This window comes from Lampetra fluviatilis, chromosome 39 (genome assembly GCF_964198595.1).
Source record: "Lampetra fluviatilis chromosome 39, kcLamFluv1.1, whole genome shotgun sequence".
NCBI lineage: Eukaryota > Metazoa > Chordata > Hyperoartia > Petromyzontiformes > Petromyzontidae > Lampetra > Lampetra fluviatilis.
This window is the reverse complement of record NC_136313.1, coordinates 2,982,331-2,995,928: the sequence shown is the minus strand read 5'-3', so window position 1 is coordinate 2,995,928 and position 13,598 is coordinate 2,982,331. Positions and strand designations below refer to the sequence as shown.

Here is a 13,598-nt window from a genome sequence, read left to right as displayed (position 1 = left end):
TTCTGAAAAATAACGTTATAGCTCAGTGGGCCTTACCTGGTAAATAAAAATAGTTTAGTTTAGAAAGCTTCTGTAAAAAAAAAAACAATTAAACACACCGATCGCAATTCCTCCGTCGCAATGAACGGAATCCCCGCGCCCCATTAACGGCACGCGCGGTTCCGCAGGCCCCCTACCTCATCTACGTGGAGGTGCTGGTGTGCGACGACCTCGAGCGGTCGGTGGTGCCGGCGCGAATCCCGGAGGCGCGGATCCGCACGGCGCGCTCGGAGGAGTGCCTGCAGGATGAGAGCAGCCCGGCTGCGGCGAGCGAGCCACGCCTCTGCCCGCTCACCACGCTGGACCCCGACGAAGAGGCCTGGTCGCAGGACGACATCGCCGACCTGCAAGTGGAGGTGAGTGGCCTGGAAGTGACTCGCCGGTGGCGCAGTCGTCTGGCAGGGGCCGATTTTAACCCAATTCTCAAGTTTTCCCTCGTTTGGTCGATTTTGGGTGGAGCGGTGGAGCAGTGGTTTGCGCCGCCGCGATTTTGAACCCGGCGGCGATCCCCCGTTTGAGTCTCGTCCGCGGGTGATGTCAGCGCTGGGTGATATCTGAACCGTTTCTGGGCCCCCCTCTCCCAACTTCACTGACCTGACCCGCACTGACCAGCGAGGTGAAGTATGGTCACACAACCGCCACGTCCAACGCGGGCGTTGGGAGGCCTACATCCACCAACGGATTGAAAAATACTTTTTTTGTAAAATGGGCACCAGATAAAAATGTTTAGGTCATTTCAGTGAAATGTTGACACGAATGGGATGAACACGTATGCATCCTTTTCGTTTTGCCCAATTAAACAGTTTTATGCTGTCAACACTGGTGTAAATCAATATGTAGCGGAATGTGAAATCAATGAAGAAAGACATTAAGTTGCTCAACTTGCACCAATACATTTTGATACGAAAAAGCTTATTGGAGCTTTTGTAATTCTCAACAAACATGTATTGCTGTTCATTTACCCGTATGGCAGCTATCGCATTTTAGATCCAATCGGTACAAAATAGCCTCCTATCTTGACCGTGCGCCTTGCGCTTTTATTCGAGTTTACATTGAACGTTGATTTGTCCACACAGTGAATTGCTTCTGGGGTGACTGGCAGCTGTGTGGCTTACCCAGCCCAAGATTTTGGGAGGCAGAAAATCGTTTTCCTACAAAAGAAACACAAAAACATATTCACAAATAACACAATAAAGAATGGCTTATGACAAAATGTAAGTTTTGCGTGCACCAATGCTGCTGAAATTATTCATTCATTCCCAAAAGGCCATGTGGCAGATGGGATGTCATTTTTTTGTTACATGGAGGTAAAAATAGGGGGGGGGGGGAAAGGAGGCTTATTACCCTGCTCATGTAACTTGTTAAAAATCTTTGGTGAGCAACTGCCGCTTTTTGCTACTCTGCGACCGAACCGGACTGTGGTGTCCTCGGTGGCTGTGACCACCACGTGACTGCCGTCTGTTCCCGACACACACACACACAGCCGCCGGAGACGCACAAGTCCAACAACAGCAGCGACACGATTTCCCAGTTCTCCCTGGACAGCATCACCAGCCTGGACAGCAAGACGGAACCCGTCTACATCTTGGCTGGCGATATCAGGTGCGGCGGCTGCTCTCGGCGCTCGCCCATCGAATTCATATTCTGGTGATGTGAATGATGAATAAATTAATTGCGATATTTTTCACCGGGGAAAATGCCTTGAGGGTGGGAGCATCTTTTTTTTTGCGCGGGTACCCCCCGGAGGTACGTTGGTGCATTTGTTTTTTGCGTTATGTTTTACAGACACAGGTCTGCATTAGTTAAGCATCAGGGGCCGACGATGCCGTGTATAATCCCAATTTACTATTTTACCTGGTACATTTGACACACAATGGCTTCTTTTCGAATGACGCCATGGAATCTTCAACATCCATTGTGAAGCAGACGGTGCCTCGTGTTTTATGGTTAACACACCCGCGGCATCAACCGGGGCACCGCTATGGCGGGATGTTAACGATCTTGCCTGGTGTACAGGAGCACGTTGGTTTGCTCCCGACCCCTAATGCCTGTATATTTGGAGTTTGCACGTTCTCTCAGTGGTCGTGTGGATTTTTCTCCAGGTCGTCCGGTTTTTCCCTCCACATTTAGAAACATGCTTTTAGAGAACACTTCATTGAGCTATCATTTCTGGCCAGGTCACTTCTAAAAACGTGCTACATAGCTCGGTGGGCCTTACCCGGTAAAATTTAAATAAACCTCTGCAAGAAGCCCTGCGCTAACGCTGGGCCATATCGCACCACCTTGCCACTGCATGGTGGGGATCAATGGCAGACAGCCTCTGAGGTAGTGACCATCATCTTCATCAGCCATAGTCTATCCACTTCTGGATGCCATCACCATCCCTCGCAGTTCAGAACCGCTGCCATCCATCTCAATCCTGCACATTTTGGCGGGGATGTGACCCAGCTGTAAGCGCGTTTGCCACATGTTGCAGAGGTTTGCGGTTTGAATTCCGTAGGCCACCCTGGTTAACGTCGTGGGTGTATTAAACCATAATGTGTGCATCACGTGCTTCACAATGACATCCAAACGGAGTAGGCCACTGCGTGCCGGCGTCGTGGTCCAAATTTGACAAATTTTAAACATTGCTCGCAAATTGCTCAATTGGGAATCGCATACCCAACCATCCACGCTTGTAGAAAAAGAAAAAAACACCTACGAATAATAATAATAATGATAAAGCAATAATAACGTCGGTCCTGATCCCATCGGCTCCGTTGCATCGTTTTGAAGGCGGCGCCTTTCGGAGCAGCTCAGCGTTCCGATCACGCAGTTCCGCAAAGACCCCGAGGACCCTTCGGCTGCAGCCCTCAAGGAGCCTTGGAAGGAGAAAGTGCGGTAAGAAGAAGTAGAACCAACAGCACAGAAATTTGCCTTCCAATTTACCCACATTTTACCGTAATGCCAGATAATAAATAAATACATCAAATCGGAGATGTTTTTTGTTTAGTTTGTCTCACTCCATTGGCCTAAATGTAACAGCAGCATATCAGTGCACACTATTTTCATATATTGGGATAAATAAGTTGTATCCGTGCGTGCTTCAACGCATGTGTCTTGAGCTTAAGAATATGTTTCAATATGCACATCGTTGTGTCGTTTACTCTCCTGTGCCACCGTTACTTCAAAGCAGGCATCCTAATTCTGTCCACCATGGAGATGAAGCCATGAAGAAGTCGGCTCCACGCGCAATTGCGAGATGATAGATTGTTACATTGCAGGACCACAAGGGCTTGCGAGGGAAGTCTTTATCCATCAGTGGATTGATCACGGCTGATGATGGCTGTTACATTCTATGCCAGTTGCGCTGTTAGGTCATGAAATTGATACATTTCCACGCGGATATCGCTCGCAGCGAGCAGTGCACCTCTGCTAGAGAGCGGTCCTGGATGATAACATCACAGACCTGTATTCTGAAGCCACTTCCAACAAATGTATTTATCCACTAAGGGTGCCAATTTTATCCACCACGAGTGTTTGTTTCATGTCAATGAAATGAACATTCATATTTCTCAGGGCTTAAATGAATCGCATTGAGTAAAAACAATGTAATTGATTGTATGTGTGCAGTCCTTTGCTGAGACGAACTCACTGCACTTGAGAACCCAGTTTCAAAGACAATGCATATATTATTATTACTATTACAATGCTTGTTTACCCAGGAAAGCCTCGCTGAAATACAAGACCTTTCCAGGAGGGTCCTGTTCAGCTTTTTTTGGCAGTAGTGGGTGACAATGACTGTGTGCTTCCCACTAGAGTAACTCTTCGCCTTTTTGGCGTCGTTCTCTGGTCTGTTGAGACAAGGCCACAAAGAAGACAATGCATGTATTATCAGAGCATGTTTGTTTGCATGTTCACCACAAGTGTGTGTGGTTAATGCAGACTTGATTCCTTGTAAACGGTGTCTATTTTTGTGTTTGAACATCTTAACACCAGAAAGGGTTGTATTGCCAGAAAGGGTAAAAGTCTTCTTATTTTTCATACTTTGATACTGGCAAAAAAGGTCCCATGATACGCACCTCGGTCTCTTTGAGTCTACGGTTCTCTGTGCGAGTGCGGTTCTCCATGTCGGCCGTTGGTGACCGTGCTGAGACCATCAACTGTGTAATCTAGAGATCTCGGTTTAATCACAGGTGGCCACCCAGATCCCACCCTGAGATCTCAGCTATGTGCCGGCTCAGAGCCCTGCCTGACGCCGCAGTAATCCCTAAGCCACCGACGTCTTAATTAAGCCTCCCTGCCCGCTTTGAATCTTTTGGCTTTGTGTTCATTCGCCTCATTGATAATCACGTATTTGTTGGGGGCGGGGGGGGGGAGCGGATTCTTTTATATTTTGCGTTCTGGAGTGAAGTGTTTTTTGTTTGTTTGTTATCTCCACGAGCACTGGGGGGAGAGCGCATAAGTGGGTGCTTCGCGAGAGTAGGGGGCCCGCTGGATCCTGCTCCGCGGTGAGGCCGCTTCATCGATCGTTCTTTGTTGCCTGCGTGTGCAGCCGCATCCGGGAGGTGTCCCCTTACGGCCACTTCCCGAACTGGCGCCTCCTCTCGGTGATCGTGAAGTGTGGCGACGACCTGAGGCAGGAGCTGCTGGCCTACCAGGTCCTCAAGCAGCTGCAGGTCAGTGCGAGAGGGCCTCTTAGAGAGGGCCTCTTAGCGGGCCTCTCGCGACTGTCAACAGCGGTGTAATCGTCGTGCCTCTGCAAATGGCAATGTAAAGTTCATTGTACAAAATAAACCAATTTGTTGTTGCTATTTGGGCACCCCGGTGGCGGGATGTTAACTACCTTGCCTGGTATACAGGAGTTCTTGGGTTTGATCCCGACTCCTGACGCCTGTATATTTTGAGTTTGCTCGTCTCTCTCCCCGTGGTCGCTTGGATTTTGTCAGGGTCCTCTGGTTTTTCCCTCCACATTTTTAAACATCCATTTAGGGTATTTGGCTGCTATAAATGTCCACGTGATAAGCCACTTCGTTGAGCTATCATTTGTGGCCAGGTCGCTTCTGAAAAAGAGCTACGTAGCTCAGTGGGCCTTACATGGTAAAATAAAAAATTGTTTTGTAATCTTAATAGTTTTAGATATTTAATTAATTACGGATTCATTACTGGTCAGGTGCTGCAGCGCTACAGTGAGCGGTTCACAATAGGAATTATGTGAGTACACATCTTGACTGGGAGTTTCAGTTTAATTTCAGTTTCATTTATTAGGTATATAACCCTGTGAGCCATGCGGCTCTTGACTCAGGTGCAACCGCAACAAAACAAAAACATGAACAAGAAACATCTTAAAGTGACTACACGCAACAGAAAAATCCTGGAAAAAACAGCAAAGTCTTCCAGAAAAAACACCGTCTATCAACGCTGTGTGAAAAAATTCCAGTGGGATGCAAGTCAAACAATAACAACCATAAGACAATGTAAATTAAAGTTATCAGGCCAACTCTGTCCTACAACAAACAAACATGGCCAGACCAAACTGTCCTCAAAATCACCAAAATAAAGCCACAAAAACAATGTAACAGTGAGTTGACTCCATCCCATGACTCCGGATGGATGATGGCCAGCTTGGTGAAGTATGGTCAAACTGCCCTCACGGGGATCTTGAGAGATGGCAGTGACTTGGCGACAAATGGCTCTAAATGGACACGTACAATATAAAAAAAATACTTCTTTGGCAATGCTAAATTATTAACAGTTGAAAATATTAAAATACAAAAATGCATGACTTAAACTAAACTATTTTTATTTTACCAGGCAAGGCCCACTGTGCTATCCAGCTCTTTTTGACAAGTGACCTAGCCACAAATGATAGCTCAACAAAGTGGCTAATCACGTGGAAATTTATAGCAGCCAAATACTCTAAACGCTTGTTGATTCTAAATGTTGAGGGAAAAACCGGAGGACCCGGAGAAAAATTCGCGCGAACATGGGGAGAAAAACACACAAACTCCAAATATACAGGGGTATCCAGGTCAGTATCGAACCCACGACCTCCTGTATATCAGGCAAGGCAGTTAACATCTCACAATATAAACTGGGGGGCGGTCTGCCAGATTCGACCCTTGAACATTTGCAACAAGTGGCGAATGCCCTACCTTCCCCTGGGCCACGTCGCTGTGTCATTGCCCACCTGACCCCTGAGCAGACGATGTAGGTTCTGCGAGATTTGTCCGGTGTCGCTGGATGAGTAGAATCTTCTCACCCGTCGATGTGTTGTTGTTGCTCAGATGATTTGGGAGCAGGAGCGCGTACCTCTCTGGCTCAAGCCCTACAAGATCCTGGTGACCTCGGCAGACAGTGGGATGATAGAGCCCATCGTGAACGCTGTCTCCATCCACCAGGTACCCAGGCCTGGCCACTTGCACAGAAAATATGATTGTTTGATTTTTTTTTACCATGCTTTGTTTACTTAGGAAAGTGTTATTGACCCTCCGGGTCTTTCAGTTTCATCCCACTTCAAGCCATATTCCCATTTGTGGAATTAACCAAGCATCCCAATGTAAGATACTCCTGAAAAATAGTTTTGAGACTTAGTGAGGCTTTCCTGGGTAATTAAATGGCATAATTATTCTTAATATTATTGTCATAAAAAAAATTCAATTTTGCCCCTGCAGTATGTATGTGGAATATGTTTAGCATTTGGGGAGGCCTTCATCCAGCAGTGGATTGATCATGGCTGATGATTGATTAGAAACGTTTAAGTAAAACAATGTAAATCCTATCCCGTACGAGCGCGTGTGTCTGTTGTTCAACGTACCACGTGGTGACCGATGACGGGCCCTGCCGCTGGTGCCTTGCGATGGCTGCCGCTGATCAATCGCGTTCAAACCCGCCGTGCGCAGTTCAAACGTTCCCATATGCCAGTTGGTCCGGTCGTTGCTAAAAGCGCTCTGCGTTCGACTATCAATTCCATGACTTTTGGATTCGATATTCAATTTCCGAAAACCATGATCACTTGATCCTTATCGCTCGACGACCCCAAGCGTGAACGTGTAAAACTCGAGTTCGAGCGTCGTGTGTGGCCCAGGTGAAGAAACAGTCTCAGCTGTCGCTGCTGGAGTACTTCCTGCAAGAGCATGGCAGCCGCACCACGGAGGGATTCCTGACGGCGCAGCGCAACTTCGTGCAGAGCTGCGCCGCCTACTGCCTCGTGTGCTACCTCCTGCAGGTCAAGGACAGGTCAGCAGCTGCAGCATCTCCCACCCAGAGCCCTCCTCGTCCATCCTAGAGCTGAAAAATCCAAAGTTGGTCAAGTCGATCGATTAAAAATTATACTTTTTGTGGTCGATTATTTAGTCGCCTTTAACAATTGTGGCCGGCACCACATCCTGTCTCTCAAAGGTGTAAATACCGCCATAAGCCACGCCCAGCGTGGCACAGCTTGGCGATGTCCATGACGTCACCAAGTCCTGCCCATCACTTCCCGCCCAGCGGCACACGTGGGAGCAGACGCGAGAGATTTTAGCAACAATTTTCGTGTTATTTGCGGAGTCGAGAATCGATTACAATCGATGAATTAACACGTTGCAGGGTAGTGGCGCAGTGGTAACACTGATGAGGCACAGCAAAAAGCGCCTGGGTTTGATTACCGAATTGGGTGCCTTTCAGTGTGGAGTTTGAATTTTCTCCTGTGGTTCTGCATGGGTTTGGTCAGACACCACAATGCTGAAAAAATACCTGCAAATTACTCAAATGGGATTACACATAGCAACATTGCCCCCCTACTGTGAAAACTTATCAGGACCCACCTGAAAAAAGTACTCTTGAGGCTCAGCGAAGCTCAGTGGGGAAACAAGTAAAATGGTACAAGAATACCTTCCTAAACACTTCAGGCTACTCTGAGCTTCCGTGCCTAAATATCCCAACCACAAGGGGGCACAATTTCCCGTCTCAATCCATTTGACCGAGCTAATCCAAGAAATATTCAACACATTCGTCACAAACACACGATTTACGTGCTATGAAGAATGGCCATTGCATGCAAAGTTGCCTCTGATATCTTTTTTTAATACATTTTCAAGGCTACACAGTGTTATTGACGAATGTGTTGAGTTTATATTTGTTGTGGGTGTGCACCACTGCCAACGCAGCAGCAGCACAACATTATTTGCTAAACCACTGGCCAGGGAAGAATTCAGCACGTATGTTGACTTTCTTTCGCACCGTTTGTAGCCATCTGTGCTAATCGGAGGTGCAGGGGAAGGACAACAAACTAAACACAAAAAGCAGTTCTAAAGAAATTAGTTTTCAATCGAGATTTTAAAAGTGCACAGCTCCAGTGGCTTCGTGATATCAGAAGGAAGAGCGTTCCAGACGGCCGCAGAAGCGCATCTGAAAGCGCGCGATGCAGTGACCGTCTTTGTTCGATGGTTAACCAAAAGCTGAATTTACAGCAGTTATGTATGTTGGCAAAACATTAGTGGAACCAATTTGTCAGTATGGCCAGTAAAAATTATTCACGTGCCAAGTCATTCAGTCGCATGAACAAGTTATGGCAGTTCACTTTTATTGGCAATTTAAAGTAACCGGTAGCACTAAAGTTTTACCACAAGTGACATACCTGCCCTGGTGCATGAACTATGCTTCTACCAGACTCTATCTTGTCGCAGATGTCTTATATGTTCAGTGATAGCATAAACAAAAGGCCGAATAACGAAGGTATTGGTGTTGCTGGTGGCCAACAAACACAAATGAGAAACAAACTTAGCATCATCTTTAAAAGTGTTTAATGCCCAAGGTTACAACATTTCCCGTGCCAAAGGTGGTGAGTAATATCCACGATGAGTTAATAATGTTTATTTTTATTCTCATATTGACGTGTCTTTGTTACTTCATCGCTGGATGAAGGCCTCTTCGCACCGTGTTGGCCGTTGTGAGATGTTTGGCCATACTTCACCATGTGGGTCCGTAGGCAATGGGGAGTGGTTTATATAAATAATAAATGATCACGTGCGACCAGGTGGACCGGCGGTAGAGCGAGCGGCTCGCAATCGCAAGACCATGAGTTCAACTCCTGGTTGCGGGTTGGCTCAACCACTAGATTTTCTGACCGGGGTTGCGAATTGTGGGAAAATAAATTATTATTGTGATAAATGCTCCTTTTTTTTTACTTTATACACCGCGCACCGGTGTACCGCCAATACGTTCAAATGTGAAAACACCCCTCGCAGGCGCTGTGGCGTCCCTCACACTGATGCCTTATCGGCGAAAGTGACCCCCTCTGAAAAATTAGTGAAGAACACTGATTTACACACATCTTGTGCCCTCGTACCCATGTTGTCTTTTGCTTTAATCAAACGGTGTTCGCCGCCTCCTCAGACACAACGGCAACATCCTGTTGGACCTGGAAGGCCACATCATCCACATCGACTTCGGCTTCATCCTGTCCAACTCGCCACGCAACCTGGGCTTTGAGGTGTCGGCGTTTAAGCTCACCCAGGAGTTTGTTGACGTAAGGAGGCTAAGCACAAACGCAAGGCGCGTCGTCATTGTCGACACTCGTCGGGGAAAATTGTTGTTAGCGAGCACCTATTAAAGCCTGCAATGACGCACGAGCGGGTGGTCCGGCCGGTACCACGCCCGGCCACCTCTTTTTATTTCCCCCAGTGCTGATGTTTAAGGCAGAGTCGTCCTACGGGAGGACCAGGATCGGTTTCAGATTTCACTCATTACTAATGCAAGCTGTGGCCCAGAATAATCCAGGCTGCAGGGTTCGAAGCGCAGTGCGCGAACCACTGTGCCACCACTCCCACCACACACAGATACGGACATTCACAAAGACAAACACACAAACAGGCGCACATGCACACACACGGGGACACACACAGACACACACGCGCATACATGTCCAGCCACACGGATGTGTGTTTAGCCCTGGGATTAGGCATTCCTCAGTGCACTGCTTTGCCGGGTTCCAAGTGTTATCATTACTTAAGGTGGTGATGCTATGAAGTGTTTGCTTTTGCTTAAAGCAATTTTGCTGTTGTGTTTGTTTGCATTACTTTTGAAAAGGAGGCATAGCTGAGCCATGCCAATTCCTGCTTGCCAATTCCTGCTTGCCAAAGACAGAAGCAGCAAGCGGAGTGGCTGCAGCGGTGTCGTGTGCACATGGCCGTACGTGTTTAGACCGAACCGAGGGAGCTCGTAGAGCTCGCTTGCGCGTACACAGGCAGCTGTAACGTAACAGAACTGCCCACGGAAACGGATCATCACAGAGCTTCCTCTGAGATCCCTTCAAGAGACATTTAAATTATACACGGCAGGGGGTGGCACTCTTCCACCCACTCTGCATATGAGAGTAATGAGTAATGCGTGGCAATCGAACTGCGTTTTTAATTCTCAGAGATGGGATTTGGCCAAATGAAGTGCAGAACCAAATTAAATGTGATGCTTGTTTTGTGCAGTCATGGCTGCATCTCTGAGCCAGCCAGCCGCCTCGGTATCACATTTCCTCGTGCGCTATTGGATTTCATTATTCCACGGAGGCTGTATAAGTTACAGCCCTTGGGCCAAATGCAGCTCACAGACTCCTTTAATCCGGCCCGCGGCATCACTCAAACCTATCTTTTCTGCCTTAACTTTGCTTTGCATTGCATTGTTTACACTTGGATGCTGTTATTGGTGCCTATGTTTGCCTTTTCACATGTCTTGTATCATATTTTTAATTCCTGCCTTTTGCCTTGTTTGTACTCGAGAAATTGTTTGCTCTGATAATAATGTATTTATGTTGACTCAGGTCTCCCTTAAACGAGAAACATCTGGTCTTGTTGTGCTTCAATATGGTTGTATATAGCGACAATATACCGGGCGTGTGTAATCATTTAACCGGCCGAGCCATTGCCAATTTCAGAACGAAATAACAAAGTTCAGATTGTTTTTTTGCAGTGGGTTTTCCGCGCTTTGAGTTATGTTTCTTGGTCGTATCCTTGACAGGTACAACAATGAGTTCACAGAAGGTGCCATTCCAGGGTTGTTATTGTATGAATTTACTAATATGCATTGTCATTGCTGTACAATGGAGATCACATATCACTCGGGTGGAGGGGGTACAAAAAAATTGGGTGCGTTCATGTCAGCCAGCCAGCCAGCCCAATCATTCAGTCATCGCGCAATTTTTAGATGCGCTTCTGCGGCCGTCTTGAACACTCTTCCTACCGATGTTAGGAAACCACTGAAGCTATGCACTTTGAAATCTGGATTGAAAACGAATTTCTTTTTTGTGTTTATTTTGTTGTCCTTCCCCCTGCACCTCCGATTAGTGCAGTTGGCTACATATGGTGCCAAAATAAGTTCAACATGCATTCTTTTAGTTCACCCAGGCGAGAGCTCTACCAGTACGATCACAAGTTGGCTTAACAGAGTGGTGACTAAATGGGAGCGCATATCAAGACGCTGCACAGAAAGCGTGTGTCTATTTATTTTGGATTTCTATTGCAATGTTTTTTTTTACCCAGGAAAGCCTCACTGAAATTCAAGACCTTTCCAGGAGGGTCCTTTTCAGTAGTGGGTGACAATTACTGTGTGCTTCCCACGAGAGTAACTGTTCGCCTTTTTGGCGGTGTTCTCTGCTCTGACACTGGTGAGACATGAACATAAAGAAGGCTGTCTCTGGTGTAGGCTAATCAGTTTCAAAGACTGCATATATTATCAGAGCATGTTTGTTTGCATGTTTTGCCACAAGCACGAGTCGTTAATTCAGACTTGATGCCTTGCTAAAGGTAGCCATTTGGCGCTTGAACATGTTAACACCTGTTTTATTCCCAGACATGGTAAAACCTATTCTTATTTTTCGTCATTTTTGATACTGGCCAAAAGGTCCCGTAGATATAGTAATTGTAGAGGCCACAAGTCTCAAGTCTCTCTTGCACGGGAAGCCCGGTGATGACGTCGCTTGGCTCCTACCCCACCCATTGCCACCCGACACCTTCGCTCCGTGTGCCTTGCAGGTGATGGGGGGGCAGGACAGCGACATGTTCATCTACTTCAAGCTGTTGATGCTGCAAGGGCTGATAGGGGCCCGCAAGCACATGGAGAGGGTGGTTCAGATTGTGGAGATCATGCAGCAAGGTGAGATTGGCACCCTCAGGAGGCATCGCACCACAGGCTGCCATGTGTTTTGGGTGACACCTCTGTGCATCAACTTTTTGTTTCATATCGACCTCTCAGTTCACCTGCCGTGGTGTAGAGTGCCTACGATTGTTTTATACAGCCACGGGCGCATGTGTACGAGCACAACCCTTTTGTCAATCCGCCGCTCTAAAGGACCTGTGCGGGACGTTGTGGCACTTTGCTTTTACATTCTATTTTATTTTACCAGGTAAGGCCCACTGAGCAGCTCGTTAGCTCTTTTTCAGAAGCGACCTGGCCACAAATGATAGCTCAATGAAGTGGCTCGCCATGTGGAAATGTAGAGCAGCCAAGTACTCAAAATGCATGTTGGGATCGAACCCACGACCTCCTGCATAACCAGGCGAGGTAGTCAACATCTCGCCACCATGACCCATACTGCACCATGTTGGGCAGTGCAGGTTGGTGAAGGTGTGCGGGTGTAGACGTCGGAGCATATGGTACAGAGCAAGGCGGCATTCTGCAGCGTTGCAGTTTGCCCAGCTGCTTTATGCGGAGCAGTCGCTCATCCAAGCGCTATCCGGGCTCACCCCTGCTTATTTTTCAAGCTCTAACGAGAAGAGCGGGCGCAATTCCTGCTGATTTGGTAACAGTCCGACCCCGTAGGTTACCGCATTAAAAGCGGTGAATTGCTTCTGAACTTAACGGCGCTCGTGTCTACGCTTCCCATCGACATGGACGACAGAAACCGCTCCGCCGTTTCCCCCCTGCAGGCTCCCAGCTGCCGTGCTTCCACGGCGCCAGCACCATCCGGCAGCTCAAGGAGCGCTTCCACATGACCCTCACGGAGGAGCAGCTTCAGGCGACCATCGACCAGATGGTGGAGGGCAGCATGCGCTCGCTCACCACGCGCCTCTATGACGGCTTCCAGTACTTCACCAACGGTATCATGTGAAGCTCGTGCTCCGGAAGGGCCGTGCTCCTGCCATTCCTGCCGCGCCGTCGTCAACGACAGCGGCAATGCCGTCGCTGCCGCCACTCTTGCCACTACCACTCAGGATCGAGCGTGCACGCCGCCGGACGGAGGAGCGTCGGTGTACCCCCCCCCCCCCAGACCATCGCGCCATTGTTGGAAATTCGGGGAAGCGAGACTTGGGGGGGTGGGAGGGGTCTATGGCATGCGGTGGGATGGAGGGGGGGGTGGGAACATGTAAACACTCAAGCACCGCGCTCCACAAATGGTTTCAAGAAGAGATCGAACTTTCCATTCATGTAAATGAACTGACTCTATTCTGAAATTGTGTGAGGCCCCGTGGCCCAGACGGTAAGGGCTGCATTGAACTCGCGTTACCTTTTGTTAACTTGGTCAGTCTTGGTCGTAGTGCTTTCCCCACAAAAATAGCAACAGTTATTCCGGTACAGAGAAAAGTCGGGGGGGTGGGGGGGGACCGTTT

At 47.9% G+C, this 13,598-nt stretch overlaps 1 protein-coding gene across 3 annotated transcripts in view; it reads left to right on the top strand.

Moving 5' to 3' along the window:
• Positions 1-13,305, top strand: part of LOC144945861 (phosphatidylinositol 4-kinase beta-like) — a 42,940-nt gene extending 29,635 nt beyond the window's left edge. For 2 of the 3 annotated variants that reach the window (XM_078874456.1, XM_078874455.1), the window contains exons 6-14: positions 168-395; positions 1,523-1,641; positions 2,815-2,919; positions 4,574-4,697; positions 6,306-6,419; positions 7,106-7,257; positions 9,397-9,529; positions 12,024-12,144; positions 12,918-13,304. In XM_078874456.1, the coding sequence (XP_078730582.1) occupies positions 168-395; positions 1,523-1,641; positions 2,815-2,919; positions 4,574-4,697; positions 6,306-6,419; positions 7,106-7,257; positions 9,397-9,529; positions 12,024-12,144; positions 12,918-13,099 (1,278 nt within the window). In that variant the 3' untranslated portion in view covers positions 13,100-13,304. Of the gene's footprint in view, positions 1-167; positions 396-1,522; positions 1,642-2,814; positions 2,920-4,573; positions 4,698-6,305; positions 6,420-7,105; positions 7,258-9,396; positions 9,530-12,023; positions 12,145-12,917 lie in introns of all 3 variants that reach the window. The other variant, XM_078874457.1, reaches the window with a different exon arrangement.
• Positions 13,306-13,598: the final 293 nt, after the last annotated feature.